Source organism: Polypterus senegalus, chromosome 5 (genome assembly GCF_016835505.1).
Source record: "Polypterus senegalus isolate Bchr_013 chromosome 5, ASM1683550v1, whole genome shotgun sequence".
Classification (NCBI taxonomy): domain Eukaryota; kingdom Metazoa; phylum Chordata; class Cladistia; order Polypteriformes; family Polypteridae; genus Polypterus; species Polypterus senegalus.
This window is the reverse complement of record NC_053158.1, coordinates 112,218,415-112,241,469: the sequence shown is the minus strand read 5'-3', so window position 1 is coordinate 112,241,469 and position 23,055 is coordinate 112,218,415. Positions and strand designations below refer to the sequence as shown.

Here is a 23,055-nt window from a genome sequence, read left to right as displayed (position 1 = left end):
TCTTGCAATTCTGAGGCCGTTGCTATATATTTCTCCAGACTGCGCTGGCCAGTCACTGAGGTGTTAGCTTTAAAGATGAAAAAATCCAAACCAGAAGAAGTCAATGAAAATGGGAAAATTATGGGGTACAAGGTGCAGTTTTGTTGTGTATGTATTAATATTTGATCACCATGCTCTTCTAATTGGGAAGGAGTTGGAAAGCCCTTTTTGTTGAAGAAAGGTTGGAAACAGTAGCACAAATCTGCAAATATTGAAAGAATAAAAGATTTGGCAAGTTAAACCAATCATTATACTTTTTGCAAGGGACATCAAATCTGTCAATGATGAATACATCAGGACAGACGTGTAAAACATGAATTATCGCTAATGAGGCTGAGACAACATGACTTTGTTAAAAGAAGCAACAATGTGGGACAGCCAAAAAAAGATGACAGCACAGAAAACAGAAACATTCAGTACTGAGGTTAAATTAACTTAGCCACCTCAGTTCCTTTGATAACATACATTAACAGATTTAAAAAATATATTCTCTTACTAACATACAAATTATTTGCGTTGAAAAATATTATTAAACAGTTACTTTAATTTAGGAGGTATGTCACCATGGATTTCAATCACGCAAATAATTACTGCATTGTTTAAAAGTTATAATTTGGCACCACCTAGTGGCTTTATCTGTCACTACAACATCCGAATATACAACATGAAAACAAACACAAGGTTAATGGACATGGAAATGAAAGGATGTATAATGGCTCTGATGACAAAAAACATTAGGTGAATCATGCCAGTATAAAAAAAAATTACAAAAATCTAAAAATACAATTTCCCATTCATGGGTTAGACAAAGATAGATATTTAATAATTTAACAAAACATAAGCATTCAAATAAACTCAAAACATACTTTTAAGTACATAGCTTAACTTTAAACAAGCATCTGTATAGGCTTCAACAGTATAAGGTTAATATTCATGCTATCAATTGTGTAAACTTAAGTTTACTTACAAGAAATAAGACAGGTGGTCTTCAAAATAATAAAGTAGGAAAGGGTCTCTTGTGTAATGTACTGTACATCTGAAGTTAAGCATGATGTTTACAAAAACAGAAGCTATCGCCAAATTCAAAGCCACAAACTGCATGCACTGGCTAAAGCTATGATATAAGCAGCTAGGAGACATGGAATGAGAAACATTATAATATATCGGATATTTTATTGCTTTTATTACAGCAGGCAATAAAACAAATTAGGGGCATTAAATGATAAGTTTGGTGAGGTTAAGTAGTATGAAAACCTCTCATTTTTACTTTTCTAGTATTCACAGATTTTAAAAAAATAGCACAAAATCGTTACAGAGGTACATTTTTGGCGATTGTTTTAAAAATCCTCTCACCAAAAAAAGAATTAAAGATACAAAGGAAAATGCACAAAAGCCTGCCTTAAAAAGAGAACAATAAGTGTATCTTTGTTTGCTTGTTTGCTTGTTTTAAACACAGAACAAAGCAAATCATTACCTTATCTGTGAACCAGTGCATTTAAAACCATTTGAAAACACTGGAATGATTCAGTTGTGAAGCATCTAGCAAAACAAAACAAAACAAAACAAAACCCAAAAGGAATAAAAATAATAAAAACAGGGGAATACAGCACCTTAATACAGTCATTCACAATAATCAGTAAATAATTCAAATAACAACACACAGAATTTTTTTTTTAAAAATGCATTTCTGAGTTAAAAAATATCAAGAGCTTCATGGGATTGATCCATTCATTAATACACATATTTTATTTAAGAACAGAAATATTAACAAATGTAAGGGGCGGGAGAGAAGCAGAACTATAATAAAACTGACATCATCTATTACTTCTTACAAAAATGTGCTGACACTGCTGCAGAAATCCAAGCAAAAATATTCCCCTACAGAAAAAAGCGGGCAAGTGACTTCCCTGTTTCATTACATTCTTTTTATTTTCCAAGTTGTTTTTTATTTACAAGATTTTCCTTCAAGACAAGGAAAACTTGCCGTGAGTGGGAGGTCGCTGGTCTTTTGCCAGTGTACTGGACCCACTTTTGGCAGGTCCTCAGAAGGTCATGAGTTGAAAATCCTGCTCCGCCTGCCAATCCGGAATCCATACTGGGAATGTGGCATGTTTCGGCATCTCCATCACTTGCAGCAGTAGTGTTTCATTTCCCAGGTTGACAGGGTTAGCCACTACCTAATAGTGGGATGGAAAAAACAGGGGACTAACAAAACATCCTTGTTTGCTAATCCTCCCAGACTGCTGAGCCCACACAAAGGAGAGGAGCCAGCGTCGACAGAATCCTCTGCAGGGGGGAGCTCAAGGCCACTTTGGCCTCGTCTCTCTCCAGCAGGGGGCAATGGTGAAGCAAAGCAAGGATCTTCTAAAATAAGGACGTGATGGATGAGATCAGGGAAAGCTGAGATTTTATTTCAAGTAGACAGTAATATTTCTACTGATAGAAGAAGTAAGTAAAATATAAAATTTACAAAGGGATGTATCATTAATAAATTGTTGCATAGTTATGGTATAGTATATAATTCTTGACATTAAACATTTAGGATGTTCAGATAACCCAAGTCCTATAACACTATCAGTTCACAGTGTTGAATAAAGGACACACTAGCCTTTCAAGTTCCATCTGGGACTCAAGCTTGGTGTTGGAGTACTTGGGTTACAGAATCATCATCATCATCCCTAGCAAAAGAACACTTAAAAAGTTTCAATATTTAGAGCTATGGCCTCCCATTATAAACTGGTGCATACTTACGGTGAAGATGTTGGATCGGCGTTTAGATTGCTTTCTTATAGGGGTGGGTGTATTGGAGGCAGCAATGGTCTCAATTCGCAGTTCTCGCTGGCTAATGCTAGGTGTTGATGGAACAGAGGAAGAGTAATCGCTAAATGTTCCACCACCATTGGCAGCCTGAAACATTTGATTAAAAACAGAAATGGAGAATATGTGAGAGATAGAGACAGAGAGAAGAGAAAGAGAGAGAAATAAAGATTAGTAAAATAACAGATCTAGTATGTAATTTGACTTGAATAGCATACTGCACAATAATGACGGCTGTAAAGATTTCATAAACAGAGCAATGTAGAATGCCCAGTTACAAGATGGACAGAAAAAGGACTATTAAGAGACACACACTGACCAGCCTTTTCATATAGACAAGGGTCATAATGATACAGTACTAAGTATTAAAATTCATTACAATTTTTGATATATAATAAAGTATATCCCACAACTTAATATGTATTAAAATTCTTGTATGCATTAAAATTTTTACATTGAACATAAACAAATGACAGAAATTTTAATCATTTAATACAAATAAATCCAAGAATTGCAAATGTTTGTAAAAGTTAAAGAGTATAATTCTACAATGATGAAAACAAATACTGTAACTGAGCTAGTACAATGAAATGTTACAAATGTCATTAAATGTTAATTGAATACATATTGCAGTCTTTTGTTAACAGTATATAAAAAACGAAAAACAAACATTAAATAAACATTCTAATAAAAAGAACAAAATATCATTAACACACTTAAAGGATTTGCACAAATGTAGACACTGCAAACTGTAATAAACTATGATGTCTTTGTAAATTCCAAATTTTTTACAAGACTAGAATGTGAACAAGATCTTCCTTGAGGTACGCTTTTTTGGGCTGCAAATTAGCCCTGATGTACTAAATACACACTTGGAAACACAGCTCTAAGTAAATGAGCACACAGAGGAGTAATGCCACTGATTATGTGGAGCACTGAAAAGATGTAGCATTATAGAAATGTGTTCCTTATGTGTCTCCAAGCACAAAGTGTCTATTTGTAAGATTAAGAAAACAAAACTGTGAGCTTCTTTAGACTAAATGTACATATGATAATTATAAGTAATTTGTACACACACACACTCTATATATACATCCATATGCACACACGCATATATACATATACTATATAAATATACACGCGCACACACACCTGACCACCAACCTGAGCTGAACAGGTGCCAGCAAGCTTAAGCTAATGTCACATACATAACTTATGTATATACAGTATGTATGTATAACTTATCTATGTCAGACTTGCCAGCTACAGTTGTTGATCTCGTCACCTGTCCATGTCAGTGTAGATGACAGAAAATCACTGGACATGCCATATTAGTGATTGTTGCCCCTTTTTCAGGTAGCCAATAGGTTGTATGAAAGGTTAACAGGTACAGCAAGTTGAAACACAATCTCTGCCCTTTTTTCGTTGTGTTGTGCTTTGCAATACATGATATATTTGACAAATAAGATTCTATTCTGGAATTGTAAAGAGATGCTGGGTCACATTACGTGACTGAGTTCATGGGAGTGGGCCTCACTAAGCTTATGTAAATTAAGGCAACAATTAAAAAAATCACTGAAAAAGTTGTGCAATATGGCATTGCTTAAGCTCATTCTATTTTCTTTGCATGAAGTGACCAGAACTGTGTCATTCCAAAGAGGCATAGCTGAATGCTCTAATGAGGTTGCTCAAGCCAAGGGCAGAAAAAATGCAAGGAGAAGGCCTCATTTGTCATGCAAGTATAAAAGAGTCATTTGAAAAGAACATGAAGTTCGCCTACAACAAATTCTAAACTGACTCTGAGTGACATTCCCAAGCAGTTACTATTTCCATGTCTACAGCATCAGTAACCAATTCCTCCAACTCTAAAATGACAACACTTAATTTAAACTGTTAAATAAAGTGTTTCATTAATTGTTCATACTGTATTAAACTAGAAATGAACACACACTAATATAAATTCTAATATAAACATGGTCGTAGTTTGCCACAAACCCACTAAAAGTAACTAAATACATTTTATATATATATATATTATATACACACACACACAGTTATATATGTATATATATACATATATACACACATATATATATATATATATATATATATATATATATATATATATATATATACACACACACACACATATATATAAATATACATATATATACACATATACATATATACATATATTGTAAGCTGGAGGGCTGATCGCACCCTCAGAGGACACAGACGCCCCAGGGAAAACCCCTGAAACACAGTCTACCTTCACATTGTTCCTTACCCTTCTTACTTGTGCTACAACACGTGACAAACCTCTTGCGCAGTACTCCGCTTACTTAAAAGCCTTGTACAGTGCCTATCAGCTTGGGAATTGTTTTTTTCTTTTTCTTTCTCTGTCTCTCCCTCTCAGAACTGTCATCTCAATCATGTCTCCACAACCTCCTGTGCAAATCTGTGACCCAAGTGTGACTATCTATATATATATATATATCTATATATATATATATCTATATATATATATATATATATATATATATATATATATATATATATATATATATATACACTTTCGGGTCCTCCTGCGTGGAGTTTGCATGTTCTCCCGTGTCTGCGAGGGTTTCCTCCGGGCGCTCCGGTTTCCTCCCACAATCCAAAGACATGCAGGTTAGGTGGATTGGCGATTCTACATTGGCCCTAGTGTGTGCTTGGTGTGTGGGTGTGTTTGTGTGTGTCCTGCGGTGGGTTGGCACCCTGCCCAGGATTGGTTCCTGCCTTGTGCCCTGTGTTGGCTGGGATTGGCTCCAGCAGACCCCCGTGACCCTATTCGGATTCAGCGGGTTAGAAAATGGATGGATGGATATATACATATATACACACACACAATACATATATCTGCAGTGGGCTGGCGCCCTGCCCGGGTTTTGTTTAATGCCTTGTGCCCTTTGTTGCTGGGATTGGCTCCAGCAGACCCCCGTGACCCTGTTGTTAAGAGATGTCTATGCGTGGAAGTGTGTGTGTGTGCGTCTGTCCGTCCAGCCCGGAAGTGTGAGGCTATAGCATGAAGCTCAAAGAGCCAGCAAGGCAGCCGCAAGTTAACGAGTCAGAAGAAGAAAGAAGTATGAGGCTACAGCATGAAGCTGAAAGAAAGCGACTCCGTCTCCAAAGTGAAACTGCAGAGGAAAGACATACTTAGCCGTTAATACACAAACGAGGCAAGCACATCAGCAAAATGAAACCAACGAGGAGAGAGAAACTTGCTTAGCCGGTGATAGAGCATGTCCACAAAACAAAACCACAGACTCTGCATTTCAATTTTCTTTCTGATGATCCCAATTGATTCTAATAGCCCAGACTTTTTACAGCACGGGCTTACACACAAAATTAGTGCTCTTTTATACTTCACACATCATAGCTGCCACGCATTCCCAGCATTCATTTGATGCATCCTCTGAGCAGGTCCTCAGAAATTAACGTGTCACGTGCATGATTTGCAGTACCAGCAAAAAGTTGGGGGGCGCAATGTGCTAAAAGTTGGAATGTGACGTCAGAGTCTCCGTTTACGATCTACATGTGACAGAAAGCCGCTTTGCGAATCCTTCAAGATCGGTGTGCGCACTTCTATCTTTGATGAATGGTTCGATGTGGTGAAGCAAAATGTAGACATACAGATGTATTCATGCGTCACATATTCCAGATCGTAATGACACAACACATTTTAAAAGTCTCACATATTGTCTTTTTTTCTAGGGCTTCCTCCGGTACTGACAGCAGTGGATCGCCAGCAATAGATCGCCATACTGAGCACATTAAATGTATAATATTCCAACTCTCTGCACAGTTAGAATCCTTAGATTTATACTTGGTATCACTTTCATGATGAAATGCATTAAGGTACCTGTGTTACATTTTACAGATAAATCTGTCATTTTATTTAAATAATGAATACTGTTAATAATTAAACACATGGGGGTGACATGGTGGCGGAGCATTAGCGCTGCTGTCTTGCAGGGAGTCACATCACTGATATTCCCTGCCTGGAGTTTACATGTTTTCCTGCTGGGTTTCCTTCCACAGATATGCAGATTTGGTTACACTAAAATTATACTAGTGTATGTGAGTGCTTGTATTCACCTTGTGATGAGCTGATGCCTCGTCCAGGGATTGTTTCTGCCTCGTGCCCAATGCTGGCTGAAATGGACAAATCCCTGGACCGATGAATTTAATCATTAAACATCCTTTTCAGACATATTGCGGTAAGGTATCATCGAAATTTAATGGGTGTTCCAGGTAATTCACAAGACAGCGAAGCCGAACCTGTTGTCACTGTGGTAATATCTCGCACTGCCACCTGGTGGATTCCTCCACGTTTACATAAACGCAAACATAAACAGTGTAACGCTTGTGTAGCAGGAGCGTCCACGGCAGCATGCATCGCATCGCATGAAGTATAACCCTGGCCTTAAAGGAACACTTTGAATACACATCACATCTCAATATGGGGGGGCATCGTGCTGGATATCTATACTGAAATGGACTGGGTAATGTGTTAGGAACAAAAGGATGCCACATTGTTTGAAGGAAATGAAAATTATCAACCTACAGAGGACTGAATTCAAAGACACCATGAAAATCAAAGTGAAAAAATGATGTGGCAGGCTAGTCCATTTTGCTGAAATTTCATTGCACCAACTCTAAATCGTACTCAGTAGTTTGTATAGCCCCAACATGCTTGTATACATGCCTGACAACATCACGGCATGCTCCTAATGAGATGACAGATGGTGTCCTCCTAGATCTGGACCAGGGCATCGCTAAGTTCCTGGACAGTCTAAGGTGCAACTTGGAAGAGTCAGATGGACCGAAACATAATGTGCCAAAGGTGTTCCATTGGATTTAGGTCACGCAAGTGTGGCCGCCAGTCAACAGAATCAATTCCTTCATCCTCCAGGAACTCCCTGCATACTCTCGCCACATGAGGCTGGGCATTGTTGTACACCAGGAGGAACCCAGGACCCACTGCACCAGCATAGGGTCTGACAATGGGTCCAAGGATTTCATCCCAATACCTAATGGTAGACAAGATGCCGTTGTCTAGCCGGTAGAGGTCTGTGAGTGCCTCCATGGATATTCCTCCCCAGACCGTCACTGACCCAAACCGGTTATGCTGAACAATGTTACAAGTAGCATAACGCTCTCCATGGCTTCTCCAAGCCCTTTCACGTCTGTCAAATGTGCTCAAGGTGAACCTGCTCTCATCTGTGAAAAGCACAGGTGCCAGTGGTGAACCTGCCAATTCTGGTATTCTATGTCAAATGCCAATCAAGCTCCACAGTGCTGGGCAGTGAACCCAGGGCCCACTAGAGGACGTCGAGCCCTCAGGCCACCCACATGAAGTCTGTTTCTGATTGTTTGGTCAGAGACATTCACACCAATTGCCTACTCAAAGTCATTTTGTAGGGCTTTGGCAGTGCTCATCCAGTTCTTCCTTATCCAAAGGAGCAGATACCAGTCCTTCTGATGGGTTAAGGACCTTCTACGGCCCTGCCCAGCTCTCCTAGAGTAATTGCCTGTCTCCTGATATCTACTCCATGCCCTTGAGATTACACTGGGAAACACAGCAAACCTTCTGGCAATGGCACATATTGATGTGCCATCCTGAAGAAGTTGGACTACCTGTGCAACCTCTGTAGGGTCCATGCTACCAGTAGTGACACTGACCACAGCATAATGCACAACTAGTTAAAAAAAAACAGTCAGAAAAGATGAGGAGAGAAAATGTCAGTGGCCTCCACCTATTAACACTAGAATTACCAAGAGCCTATGAAAAAAACTCATAAATCTGGCCCACCTCAAATCCGTTCGCACCTCTCCGCCAGCGTCTTTTGTCCTGTAAATGTGCCGATAAAGACAAGCAGCAAGTAGCTTGGTATCCCATCCCCCCACCGCCATAGAACGTGCACAAAGCTCTCCCAGCTCATGCCTTGATTGATTATCTGGGAGTGAAGTGCTGGAGTTTTAGAGTGGAAATAATAGATCGTTATTTGGAACTCATGCATTTCATGTGTGTTCCATTTCTACAATAATCTGTGTAAACACATTTTTAAAACAGAAACGTTTTTCATATTTTAGTAGTAAATGACAAAATGTAGGCATAAACTATATAATGTATGAAGCCTGAAGTCTAAAGATCAAATAAACACTTTCACAAAAGGTTCAAGGATAAGACAACAGTTTCCATAGCGTAGTGGTTAAGATTAGCTGACTTGTAATCAAGAGTGCCCGGTTTGATCCCGACTGCCTACAATATTTGCCATTTTCAGTAGTGAGCTGCTCTTATTGTTAATATTGAAAAGTATACACATACATATGGTTTGCATCTGTAACAGACGGCATACATTTATAGGACTTAGATCTTTATTGTCATTTTCACTTTTACAAAGGAACTATTGAATTTAAGGTGCAGCTTGTAACTTGTAAAAGCTACATTTTTTTTTTTCCAGTTTTATTCTCTCAGTCACGATCATGATACAGACTATCACCTAAGGGATCTGACAACGTTAGTTTTTATTTGAAACTGGGAATTACTGTAGATGTGAGTGTATTTTGAGGCAATGGAACTGGACATTCTCTAATCTGGAGGGAAAAAAACAGACAAACAAATGCCGGTGAATTTGCCTTCTTCGTATCTCATCATCACTTGATTTTTTTTTTATTCAGTTTTATTGAGTGTTCCAGCTCATGCTGAATTAGTATGCGCCTAAGGGTCTATGACATAAAAAAAAACAGAGACATAGGTATATATGATATTTGGAATTATTCATTTTATGACCTGTATAGTACATTTCAGAAAACACTGTGGCACGGATGCAACATTATTCATATTATTCATATCCATTCACATAACATCTTGCACTTGTAACCGGTGACTGCGTGTTTTTTTTTTTTCCCCCGATCTTGCCAGTCTCCATGTTGCTGTATGGTGTTGTTTCTTTTGTATTCCAGGACATGCAGAGGAAAGAATAGTACAGAGAGGTCAGTTCAGCGCTATATGCAATCATCAAATTCAAATGCTAACAGTTCACACACATGCAAGGACCATCCTTCCTACATTGCAACAGGTACACACGTCGCAAATGTACTTTTACAAGTCCTATAAATGTAAACCGTCTGTTACAAACACAAACCAAATGTATGTGTGTACTGTATATAATTAACAATAAGAGCAGCTCACTACTGAAAACGGCAAATATAGAAGGCAGTCATGTTTGAACCGGGTACTCTCAATTACAAATCAGCAAATCTTACCGCTGCGCCACGGAAGCTGTTATATCGTCATTCAACCCTTTGTGAAAGTGTTTATTTGATCTTTGGACTTCAGGCTTCACACATTATATAGTTTATGCCTACATTTTGTCATTTACTACTAAAATATGAAAAACTTTTCCGTTTTAACAATGTGTTTACACAGATTATTGTAGAAACGGAACACACATGAAATGCATGTGTTCCAAATAACGACCTATTATTTCCACTCTAAAACTCCAGCCCTTCACTCCCAAATAATCAATCAAGGCATGAGTTGCATGTTCTGCGACGGTAGTAAGCTGCTTGCTGCTTGTCTTTATCGGCACATTTACAGGACAAAAGACACTGGTGGAGAGGTGCGAACAGATTTAAGGTGGGCCAGATCTACAAGTTTTTTCATAGGCTCTGGTAATTCTAGTGTTAAACCATTCCTGTTTTGGTGGTTGTCTCATTGTTGCCCCTCTAGTGTACCTGTTGTTAATTTCATTAACACCAAAGCAGCTGAAACTGATTAACAACACCCTCTGCTACTTAACTGACCAGATCAATATCGCAGAAGTTTGACTTGAAGCTATACTCTGATTAAAAAGTGTTCCTTTAATTTTTTTTTGCAGTATATATATATATATATACATATACACACACACATACACACACACACACACACACAGATACAGAGAGAGAGAGACAGAATGAGAGAATAGCAGGGGCACTCCAGCCATTCCAACCCAACACAGACAGGCAGAGACACAAGTTCTAGCACAGCACGTTTTATTTGTAAGTAGGGAAGCGCTTTTCCCTCACTCCTCACATAGCACAGTGGAAGGCACCAAACACACCAATACATTGTTCCTTCTTTACATTCTCTCCTTTCTGCCTCTACTGGCAAGCTTCTGCCTCTTCCTCCCGACGCTGGCTGTACAAATGGAGTGAGGTGGCTCCTTTTATGTTACACCTGGGAGTTCCCCAGATGGCTCATCACGGCTAACTGGATTTACTCCCAGGTGTGATGGAAACCCAATATAGTTGGGCTCTGCAGTCTCTGCAGCTACACCCCTATGGGATCCAACAGGTTTGTATCAAACTCCAACTCCCAGCATGCCCTGCGAGAATCCACTGTATGCAAATACAATACACAGACATGATAATGAAAATGGAAGCTGGAATACTAAGACAACATTATCTGATTTGCCCAAAATTGGGCATGTATAACACTTCTGAAAAATATAACAGAATACATAAAGAATACATAAAAATCTGATAAATGTTATACGGAAAACAAGCAATATGCTATCCCAGTGGAAAAGTAATGCAATAAGAAGAAATTCAGAGACATGGTGGCCAATTTAGAATTGCCAAATAACCTGACAATCAGGTTTTATTTGGAATGATGGAGGGAAACAAAAATAGACACAGGCAAAAATACAAACACCACACAGACTGTAAACAAACAAAAGATTAGAACCCTTGATTGGAGGAAGTGTAAAGACCTCATTCTCTAATCACTGTGCCATCATGAAACCTAGATTCTACGACATTTACTAGAAAAATGTCAGGAACATTATTATGGTCATAAATCTTACAGTTAAATATTAAAAAGGTAAACTGGAAATGCCAAAAATTATTTGCAAATGAATACTGCTGATGTTAAACCTAAATTCTCTTACTATATTTAAGTATTAAGAGACAAGATAAACAGGCAGTGAAGTTTACTAATAGTACTAATGGAAAAAAAATCTGTACTGACAAATAAAAAGGAAAATTAATTTAATGATTACTAAAAACAATAAGAATATTAGTGATATTGATATGACACCACAAATAAATGACTTGAAACAAAATTTAGCACTAAGAACTGATGCAATGTCCACATCAACTCTATACAAAAGCTATTAACCATAGAGAAAAACTGCTGATATCAAAAAGACTGCAGACATATTTGGACTGTCAATACATATATCTGTATGAGGTAATCTCTCTCTATACACACACACACATATATATATTATATATATATATATATATACACACACACACACACACACTGTAACACACATGTATATGTATAAATCAAATCAAATTTTATTTGTCACATAGTTATACAAAGTGATATATTTACTTGAAATAATTTAGTTGCTAAATATCAAGACTGTAAATTAAAAAAAATATATGACTATAAATATTAATACAGATGGAATCCCAATATAACGAAAGTCACTGGATTATAAAAATATTTCATTATAACGGAAATTTCACTGTAATGAATATGGGGAAAATATGTATAGTATTGCGACTGATGTTGCTGGCAATTCACCATGTCTAATGACTGTGGCACAAGGACAGCTCCGTAGCTGCTCTGCTGCATCTGGTAAACAGTAAACCAAAGTAACTGGTTTTCCTCTGCTGGATTAGAGTCACTGTGTACAAAGCTTGTCGCATAATGTTTAACATTTAACACCAGGCTTTGATCTGTTCTTCCTCACACTCTCCTGATCTGTTTTCTCCAGACCACATCTGCCACAGTGGTGAATGCAAGCCACTGGTGTTCCTCTAATCTGAAACAGGACAATCACCTGTGCCATGACTGCTAACAGCTCCTATTCTGAATGAAGTCTTGAGACTGTATCTGCCTTCTCTACAGTAATAAAGTACCTGTGTTTTCCTTGAAAACCTGGATTCACCTCCCTGTCTCTTGTGCAACTCTGTGACCCAAGCTTGACAATACCTGTATAAAAAAATAGCGCTTCTTAAACTGCAAAAAATATTTTATTTGAAAATGAGACGTTAGATATTAATTTTTAAAATAGAAATACAGGTATGAAAATACAGAATGAAAATGAGACATTAGATGCAACATTTTTATAGAAATACAGGTATGAACATAGAATGAAAACGAGACGTTAGATGTAATTTAGATTTTTTTTTTTTTTAAATATAAATACATGTATGAATACAGAATGAAAATGAGACATTAGATGAAGATGAAGGTGCAATTCCAAAATGCTTTCAACATGAAATTTTTCTTCATTCCAGAATCAACTTTTTCCAAGATGGTTAAATTTTCTTTCAGCATAAACTGATGCCATTTCTCGGTTTCTCATTTTTTTTTGTTCATCTCAAAGAAAACTCTGAGAAGCGCTATGAAACTCAAACAGTGCAGTATCCACACACAACACAATTACCCTCACGGACAGTCGGTGGAGTATTGACTCACAATTCAGTTACTTGTATGATATCACTCCTACATGCTCGCAAAACCTGGAAATTTCACAATGTCACTTTCTTTGAGACAACCTGTTGAAGGGCTCCCAAGACTCGCTGGGAAAGTGTAGGAGCGGCATTAAGTATTTTTTTACATCCTATTATTATATTCGATGGACATTTTTGGTCGAAAAAACTTGTGTTATACTGAGATTTACATTTTGTTAAAATGAGATTAATTTAACATGATGTTCAATGAATGTTTGTCCACAAAAAGTATTCATTATTCTGAAAATTTTACTACTTCAGTATTGACTATAATAGGATTGAACCTGTATATATAATGGTGGCAGTAGTGCGCATTAATTATTATTTAAATTTTTCAAATTTATTGTAAAAACATATATAATAATATATGCAGATGGACTGTGGAAAGAAGCTCTTCCTAAGATGCTATGAACTGGTCATCAGGCAGTGGTAGCACTTCCCTGATCGCAGCACAAAGAAGAGGGCACTGCTGGGAAGGCTGGTATCTCTGATTATTTTTTTTGGCCTGGTCTGACACTGCTTGGTATACTGTAGATGCCTGTGAATTTAGACAATACATAACCCCAGTGATGTGGTCAACTGACCGCCTACTATCTGCAGAATGCTGATGTTCTGCAGCATGCCGTTTCCATACTGGGCTGCGATACTTCCTGTCAGGGTGATGGATATGTAGAAGTTCTTTAGTATTTAGGGGAGCAGCCTAAAATCTCTGAGGTGTCTGAAATGGTAAAGACGCTGTTGTGCATTATTCACCAAGGTGTCATTATGCGTCGACCAAGTCAGGTTCTCTGATGTGGATACCAAGGTATCTAAAGCTACTCTCCCTCTCCATCAGAATGATGTTAATACTGAGTGGGTGGTAGAGCCATTGCTGTTTCTCCCAAAGTCCACAATCAACTCCTTTGCCTTGCTGACATTCAGGAGAAAACTTTTGCCCTGAAAGCACTGTGACAGATGCAGCTTCATTCAGGTAAGCCTGTGCATTGTTTTTAAAGATCAGGTCTGCTACAGCTGTATAATCAGCAAACTTTATAATGATGTTGAAGTCATATGATGTTACAGAACATAACCATGTGGAGTTCCTGGGTTGAGGGTGAGGGATTTTGAAATGCGGGCAATCTATGTAGGAGTAGGGTGATGGCATCATCCACGGATCTACTGGAGTGATATTCAAACTGTAATGGATCTAGCTGTTTGAGCAGTGAAAAGCATATGTAATTCTTGATCAAACTCTCATAACACTTCATTGCTATAGAGTTGGTGCATAAAACAGTATTCATTCAGGCAGGATGTAATTTCTTAGGAAAAAGCACAAACATTCATCTTTTTAAGCATGCTGGTATGACAAACTGAGTTATGAAGAGATTACATTTTACTTTGAACACTGGTGCAAGCTGATCAGCACAGGTCTTAAAAATACTTCCTGAAATTACATATGCAACCTGTTTTTCCTTCCTGATGTTCACTTTCCAGAAATGAATGAGCGTGAATATATATATGTACTGAATATGAGTGTGTATGACTTGTTTTCCTTGATGTTTACCAAATAGTATTTGCCACATGACAACTAAAAATAAATAATACTCTTCATTAAGTTTTAATAAGACATAATGTATTTTTTATGTGGATGACTACAGTAGTTTCAGTTATTAATAAAGAATGATTCAGGCTAAGTACATTGATTCCTCTCACTTTTATTCTCCTTTAAACAACAATCATTTAAGGAGTAGTGGCTACTGTATAAATGCGTTAAATACAGCATAATCAATGGCACCAAATGCTGAGTAATGATTCCCTGAACTCATCAGTATGCTGTAATTTAATTTTTTGTAGGTGTTCGCAAAGCCTAATTTTCAAGACCTTCTTTTAATTATCATTAAGGATAATGAGGATTTATAGTATGCTGACACACAAATTCAATCATTTCCATAAAAAAAAAAAATCTCATGTTTTCTACTCAAAAAAACGTTTCTGTATAATTGCAAAAACAACACATTATTATCACAATTTAAAAAGTCTATTACACATTCATTTATTTAATAACTGTAATATATAAATTCTTTTTATTTTCAAAGGGTTTGAATGGGGAAGAAAAATGATTAAGTTTATCTTTTTTAACCTGGATGTAAGACAAGAAATCCTATTTTGGAACTTACTGATAAAGACTATTAGGCATTCTCTGCCTACTATACTGTAGTTCTGCTAGATGCACATAACTTCATGTTATCAGGACTGCCCCATATTCTTGGGCTTTCCCAAGTAGCCAAATAAAAATGCCTTTTGAACTTTTCAGGTTCACTATCTTGACCACTCTGAGGGAAAAGTTAATCTGCTGAAGCACTTATCACCAAGAAGCAGCAAACCTATCATGAATATAAGATTAACACACTAACCTCAAACACAGAATTAAAAAGAATCAAACTGAGTTGTTAAAAAAAAAAATCAAAGGAAGGGGAGAGAGAGAGAACAAAACATTACTCAACACTTGCATACTAAAACAGAGAACAAACAGCACCACCTTTAAGCAATGGAACAGTCTGCATGAAAACTGGAATGGAAATTTTATAATCTCTACACAGCCATGCATTTGGTTTACTCAAAAAGGTTATAGCTAGATTATAGTGACATTAGAACTCTTAGCTTATCATTCACTGAGAGATGGCCTAGGAATCACATGGCGCCACTCAATGTATATAGTTCACTGTAGTATCTGCTATTATTTTTAATCATCTAATGCGACTGAACAGGTGTAAGGGGCACCAGCCTCCTAGACTCTGGTGGACTAACAACATCTTCACTAGCATGTTATATTTTTTGGATTGAAATCCACCAGATTCACTTATCAAGATGACACAGACAGACAGCCAGTGTAATGTGGACATCACTTTTAAAGAACACATCAACAATTTATTTTGTGGCAAGTTAGCTTGGTGCCATTTTAAATAGGGCAAAACCTGACCCCAAAAGTTTGCCACCTTTTTTGTAAAGCTGTGACATCAACCCTTTTCCCTTTCTCAGACAGATGATATGTGACAACTATTAGAACTACGTATATTTGGTCTTTATTTCTTTGAAAGACCACTTCTATAATGCTTTCTTAGATGTGCCACACAACTCCTATGCCTCAGTATCATGATGCTGTCTGCATGTATTGTCAACTAAGGCTGCATTACCCAACATTTATATATCTCACAAGTTGTAAGAATAAACAATTTATTTGCTGTGGTTTCAAAAACAAGTTTTTACTTTCATATAATTCTATTTTGTATACCCTTTTTTGTATTAGTGTATTGAATTTATTTGCGTGGTCATTGTCATATACACAAACAATACTTATTGTAAAACACTATTGATATCCATCATTTTCACTAACCCATCTAATCAAATCTTATGCTTGTAGCCACAAGGCAAAAATCAACACTGAATAAAGTACAAGTCTATTAATATGTGCATTCATATACACACACCCATAATCAATTAATCTAACAGAAAATGATGCACTACTGTACTGCATGCATACTTCACACTGGCAGTGAGTTGCATGGGACTCCTGGAACTGTGGACTTTGCTCCATTAACCACTGCATGACCCACGCCAGCAATGGTGAAATAGAAAAATGTTACTTAAACATGTGAAAACTGTCAAAAAGTATGGAATGTCATTTGTGCCATATTTAGATAAATAAAATGGCAACTGCAGTATAAAATAAATAATCCTAAAAGTACATTATATATAAATGATTAATTAATTAATTAATTAAATATAAGTCATCTATTTATTATAAAACAAAATTTCATTATTTAATTTTGGTTCAGTAATGTAGTTACCTTACATTTAATTATAGCAGGTTTTATTTCAAAATGGCCTTATTTTAAATGGCTAGTTTATGAATGGCTCATTTCATGCCAGGATTATTTATTTCAAAATGACTTTTTTCATGATGGTTTTGTCACTTGTCAATCAAGATAAAAGACCAATACACTGAACATGTTCCTACAGCTTAATTTGATCTCAATTACTGCTTTCTGATAGGCTACCAAAGATCTTTAGAGAACACCTGCCTTATTACTGATAAAAATGTGGAGGCAGGTAAGAGTTGGGATAGTCAGTTTAAAAGATCATTAAGTGCATGATGCTTTTTGGAGACAAATTGAAAATATACTGGAAGCAATCAGAAAGGCAAGTGCTCTTCAAAATATGACACTGATGGAGAAGTTAGGCAGACATTTTTGTTGAATGTCCATGGATGGAAATTCCACTTGACCATCTAGACATGGTAGACATTCTGCTTAGTCAAGCTGAAACTAATGACAACCTTTTCATAAAAATGAAAATTTTGAAGAGCACTTATCCATTCAAGAATTCCCAATATATGCATATCAATTTCTTATAAAATAACATTATATTATGTCAGACAGACTACGGTTAAATACTTGAGTGACTGTGTTACGATAAGACTAAGACAGGAAGCTCCTGTATTCCGCAGTGATATTTCAGTTCTGATATTAATTGTAGTCTTAGTTTTTATTTTATAAAATTTCTAGTTTTCAGTGGAGTCAACAATTTTTATTTTTATTTAGTTCTGTGTTTAAAATTTTTGTTTTTATTTTATTAATTTCTGACTTTTTACATAATATTAGCACAATTTTAGTATTTTTTTCTGTTGCACTGTTGCTGGCCTTCACATATTTCAATGCAAGTTATGTTTCAGTCAAAAAAATATACTCGCAGTTCACAATGCTGTTAAACACAGCTTGAATATCAATGATGAAACAGGTTAAGTGGCCTAATGAGTATAGTCAGCAAGATCAAATGTTTCAACCCAAAAAACCAGTCTGTGCAAGCACGTTGCTGTTAAGCTTTAAACAAGCACACATTTCAAGAGATTTGTTCATTTTGCAAAGATATCCATTTCACAGATAGCCACACAGTGAAAATATTCGCTTGACGAGCGCCTGTAATACAGGCACACAGATAAAGTCCTCGGCCACCGGTGCAAGCAGACTGTATGTTGATGACTTCTGCTGCCAATACTGATGCAGTGATGTGCGGTGAGGTTCATGGCTGGTGAGTCACAGACTCCTTCAGAATCAGAGTTACAAATATATGAACCCAAAAGAGAAGCCTATTCACTATTCAATTGGCAGCATCCACCTTGACTACTGGTTATGTTTCATATTTCATCAGCATTCTTTACACACAGATAGGTAAAGTACATATTTGACTAAGAAAGAAAGTTATATTTATAACGGCGACAGAGAGCGCATTTGCTCTGCACCCACCATGCGTTCTAAATTTGCTGTTACAATTTAACAATTTATACTCATTCAATACAAATGAAAGTATAGAGTGGTGTACAAAAAAACAGATTTCAATTTTGACCTTAATTTAAATATTTGTTGTTGTTTTAAAAAGCTTTTACTTCTGATGCTTTAATTTTAGTTAAAATGATAACAAGGAAAACAAAAGAATTTTATTTAAGGTCAAAATTTAGTTTTTAAATATTGGATTTTTTTTCTTAGTCTGATCCCATTTTTTATAAAATTGAAAACCGTTTATGGTCTTACCTTTATTTGTAAATGAAGTCCATGTGCCTATCCTTCTCCACGAAAATCTCTGTCACTTTCTTGTAAAAGTCCTCCTTATTTTCCTTTAGTTTAAAAAGCCTTAATCTTCCATTTTGGCAGTCAGAAGGAACAAAAAATAAAAATAAAAGGAGAACTGCAGTGCACTTGACTTTCTGATATCGTTAACTTATTGGCACCTACAGCATCTGTGTAGAAGAGCAGCAGCAATGAGCACCTGTTGGGCTCACATCCGCCCCCTTTAGTGTGATACGGTACGGTCTGCCTCACATTATGCCTTTTCACTGTGGTTTTATGTCTGATCAGCAAGACTGATATGTCACACACATTCATTAATTATATTAGCCAGACTGTGGAAAGTCAGGGTATATCATAAACACATGTGCAAACATTAGATTAGCGACATACAGAGAGATAGCAACAGGCATGCTTGCCTTAATTTCAGTTCTCGTTCTTGTGAAACGAAAAACAATATTTTTAGTTCTAGTTCTTGTTTTTTGCGGTGGGTTGGCACCCTGCCCAGGATTGGCTCCTGCCTTGTGCCCTGTGTTGGCTGGGATTGGCTCCAGCGGACCCCCGTGACCCTATTCGGATTCAGCGGGTTAGAAAATGGATGGATGGATGGATAGTTCTTGTTTTCATAATGAAAATATCACTGCATTCCAGGTGCACAAAGAAGGGGAAAGTTAAAGACTTTCAAAGTGAGGATAAACACCAGTCCTATGCAGAAGTTGTGAGCTGATCTTGATGGATTTTTGGATTGGGCAGGGGAGAGAGAGAGACCGAGAAAGAGGCAATTTGGAGATACTGCATGGTAGTATTATGTTAATACTAGCAAACTCTTGTTCTTGGTGGGTATTGTTTATTGAGAAATTTCCAATGGATCTTAAAAGTCGAGTGTAACTAAGCTGTTAGGCACTTATAGTTCAATTTATTATAGTTTAAACATGTCCTCCTTACTTGGTACACGTTACAATATTTTTTCATTATCTCCATATATTTCTTTGTATACTGCCTCAATGTTTTTGCCAGTTCGAAAAAGAAGCCCTAATCATCTTTGGAAGCCCACACTGTAAATCAGGCAAATTTCTTTTCAAGAAATTCAGGGCCAACACTAAAAGCGACAGAGAGCTACTGTAGCTGAATCACGGCTCTCTAATGAAAATGCCATTAACAGACACAGAACATCTAAATAACAAAAACGACTTTATGACTAATTTTCTCACTTTGTGGATCTCTAGCTATAAATATGCAAACCATATAACAGACCTTCACTTCCATTCAAATATACGATAGACAGACAGACAATATAGATAATGAGCTCTGTATTTCTTGTCATGCTTTTCAAATGTTCTATGTATCTGCAGAACAGTGTTCAGTTGCTTTGGTTTATTATCTTGAGATGGATCAGAATGCTTGAGATAAACTTTAACTGTAACGTTTAATTGAAGTAGCAAACCAAATCTTCCTCTGCATTACAGGTTAAATTATCATTTAACAGTTTGCCAAATAATTCAATCTTACAATGTAAAATAAAAACATAAAATAAAAAATATCATTTCTACTTTAATCAAATTAATTAATATATTATACAACTAGTAACAATTTAATATGTATAAATATCACATTAAACAACAGCTTTAAGACTCCTGTTACATTTAATTTCATGCTTCTTACTTCTATTAATCATATTTCCCTGACTGACCATGTACTGCAAATGCTCTTATTCTTAAAATGAATTACTTTATTGTATGACCAGATGCTGTGAACATGAAGAACAATACCACCAACACAACAGCCTACAACTGTTAAAATGATAAACCCATCAACCACTAAAAAACTGAAGTATGCAAGTTCATAACATACTTTGTACTGCAAAGCTTTACATTGCAAGACTTGTTAAATTCTCTCTCACAGTAGCACCAGTGCCCTCTACCATATCTTTACTGATCAAATAACACTTGTAATTTGTAAATTTCTGTTTATCATGATATTTTATCTTTGTATTAATTACAAAATAAGTTTGGTTTCATAATGTATTATGTTAGCTTTTGCTTTTCTACTTTTAATTGAATCTAGTACATTAAATTCACACAATTGCTAAATATTTATTTATTTTTTCAGCAATTTGTCGTTTTCTCCCAAGTGGTTGATGATTTTTTTTTCCCCCATAAGGATTAAGATTCCCACAGATTTAGTTTTACCAAAACTTCTGTAAATTAGCTCTGCTTTCTTCTCATCTGTTAGTTTTTGGTGTTATTATCAACCACTTTCACATGCTGTAATTTACCATTATTAGAAAAATAAAATAAAAAAATGCACTGTCTCTGCTCAAAGATGAATAATTATATTTGTGGGTTAAAGATGATCTGCTGTGACAACCCCTAACGGGAGAAGCCAAAAGAAGAAGAAGAATATTTATCTGTATGCATACTGTTAAACAAGTCATATCACGTTATTTTTCATATAGGTGTTTTGAGCCTGCCCAGCAAAAGCTGTGAAGAATAAAAATGCAATAAATGAATTTTAACAAGCATAATGCTTCAGTCATACAAATACAGTGCTGAAGACTGCAATTGAGTTCAAAGGTTCCAAATAACACAGTTGGGGAAAAAAAATACAAAATGTAGAATATATTGTTTACAACCTATCTGTATATGTAGTAGGTTATATTTGATGTGAAAAAAAAAACAAAAAAAAATTATTGTTCTGCAGTTTTATTTAAAAAAATAATTAATTTTTAAAATGTACTTTTACACTTAATCTATACTAATAAAAGGCAAAGCCCTCACTGACTCACTCACTGACTCATCACTAATTCTCCAACTTCCCGTGTAGGTAGAAGGCTGAAATTTGGCAGGCTTATTCCTCACAGCTTACTTACAAAAGTTAAGCAGGTTTCATTTCGAAATTCTACACGTAACAGTCATAACGGTATATAGCGATCGACAACATCCGCCATGTTGAACTTTCTTATTCATGGCCCCATCTTCACGAAATTTGGTAGGCGGCTTTCCTGCGCTAAACAAAACCGATGTACTTACTTATTTTGATGGTATGACGCCACTGTCGGCTGCCATATTGAACTTTCCAACGTCACTAATTTTCCAACTTCCCGTTTAGGTAGAAGGCTGACCCCATCTTCATGAAATTTGGTAGGTGGCTACCCTGCGCTAACCAAAACCGATGTACATACTTATTTCAGTGGTATGATGCCACTGTCGGCCGCCATATTGAACTTTTCAATGGTCTCTGTTACTTATGGGCCCATCTTCAAGAAATTTGGTATGCGGGTTCCCAACGCTAACTGAATCCTACTTACTTAAATATATACGTCCATAGCCTGCAGCTCGGTGACTGTGTTAGGCGGCGTTGGGTCCCCCATCCCAACGCCTCCTACGTTGTTGGCTGCCTGCCTATATAAGGCCGTCCGTTGCTCCAGTCTCTACATTCCCTTCCTTGCTTTGCCACGGGATTCACGTCTCCCTGCTGATAACTACAGCCTTTTTATTTAATCCACAGCTTCTCCGCTGTTTTATTGTCATTTATTACGATTATAGTTATTGTGTAGGTATTTTAGACTTACTTTACATTGTTCAGGTACCCATTTCCTTTATCATTCCAACCGTACCCCCATTAACATGTCTATCGAGGTGATCACCTTCGATCAAAGAACTGTCACTTACCGAGTGGTTTCCATGCCCGGAGATGGCATCTACCTTTTCCATTCTCTTTGTTACATATTGCACGGCCATATCAGGCTCACTCTTGACGAACATTGTGTCTTATGTATTAAATGACTGGGACAGGTTCAAGGTGTGGACTGATGACGGTACAGGAGATAATTATTCTACACAGGAGCACTAGAAGAGTGAAATGCTTAAACCCTTTCCCTATGCATCTGCATGTGAGTTGATGGCTGCCGGTGAGTTGTTCGGTTGTCGCTTTCAAGTGTACTGAAATGGCCAAATATTTTACACCTTTTGACAACCGCCAATGCCTCTTAAACATCTTATATTGACAGGTGACGATTTCAGTAGTGGACACTTTGATG

At 36.7% G+C, this 23,055-nt stretch overlaps 1 protein-coding gene across 1 annotated transcript in view; it reads right to left on the bottom strand.

Moving 5' to 3' along the window:
- The window catches only part of agap3 (ArfGAP with GTPase domain, ankyrin repeat and PH domain 3), an 843,333-nt gene that overhangs the window by 274,669 nt on the left and 545,609 nt on the right, over positions 1–23,055 (bottom strand). Inside the window, exon 8 of the mRNA XM_039753235.1 lies at positions 2,791–2,946. Coding sequence (XP_039609169.1) covers positions 2,791–2,946 — 156 coding nt within the window. The remainder of the gene's footprint in view (positions 1–2,790; positions 2,947–23,055) is intronic.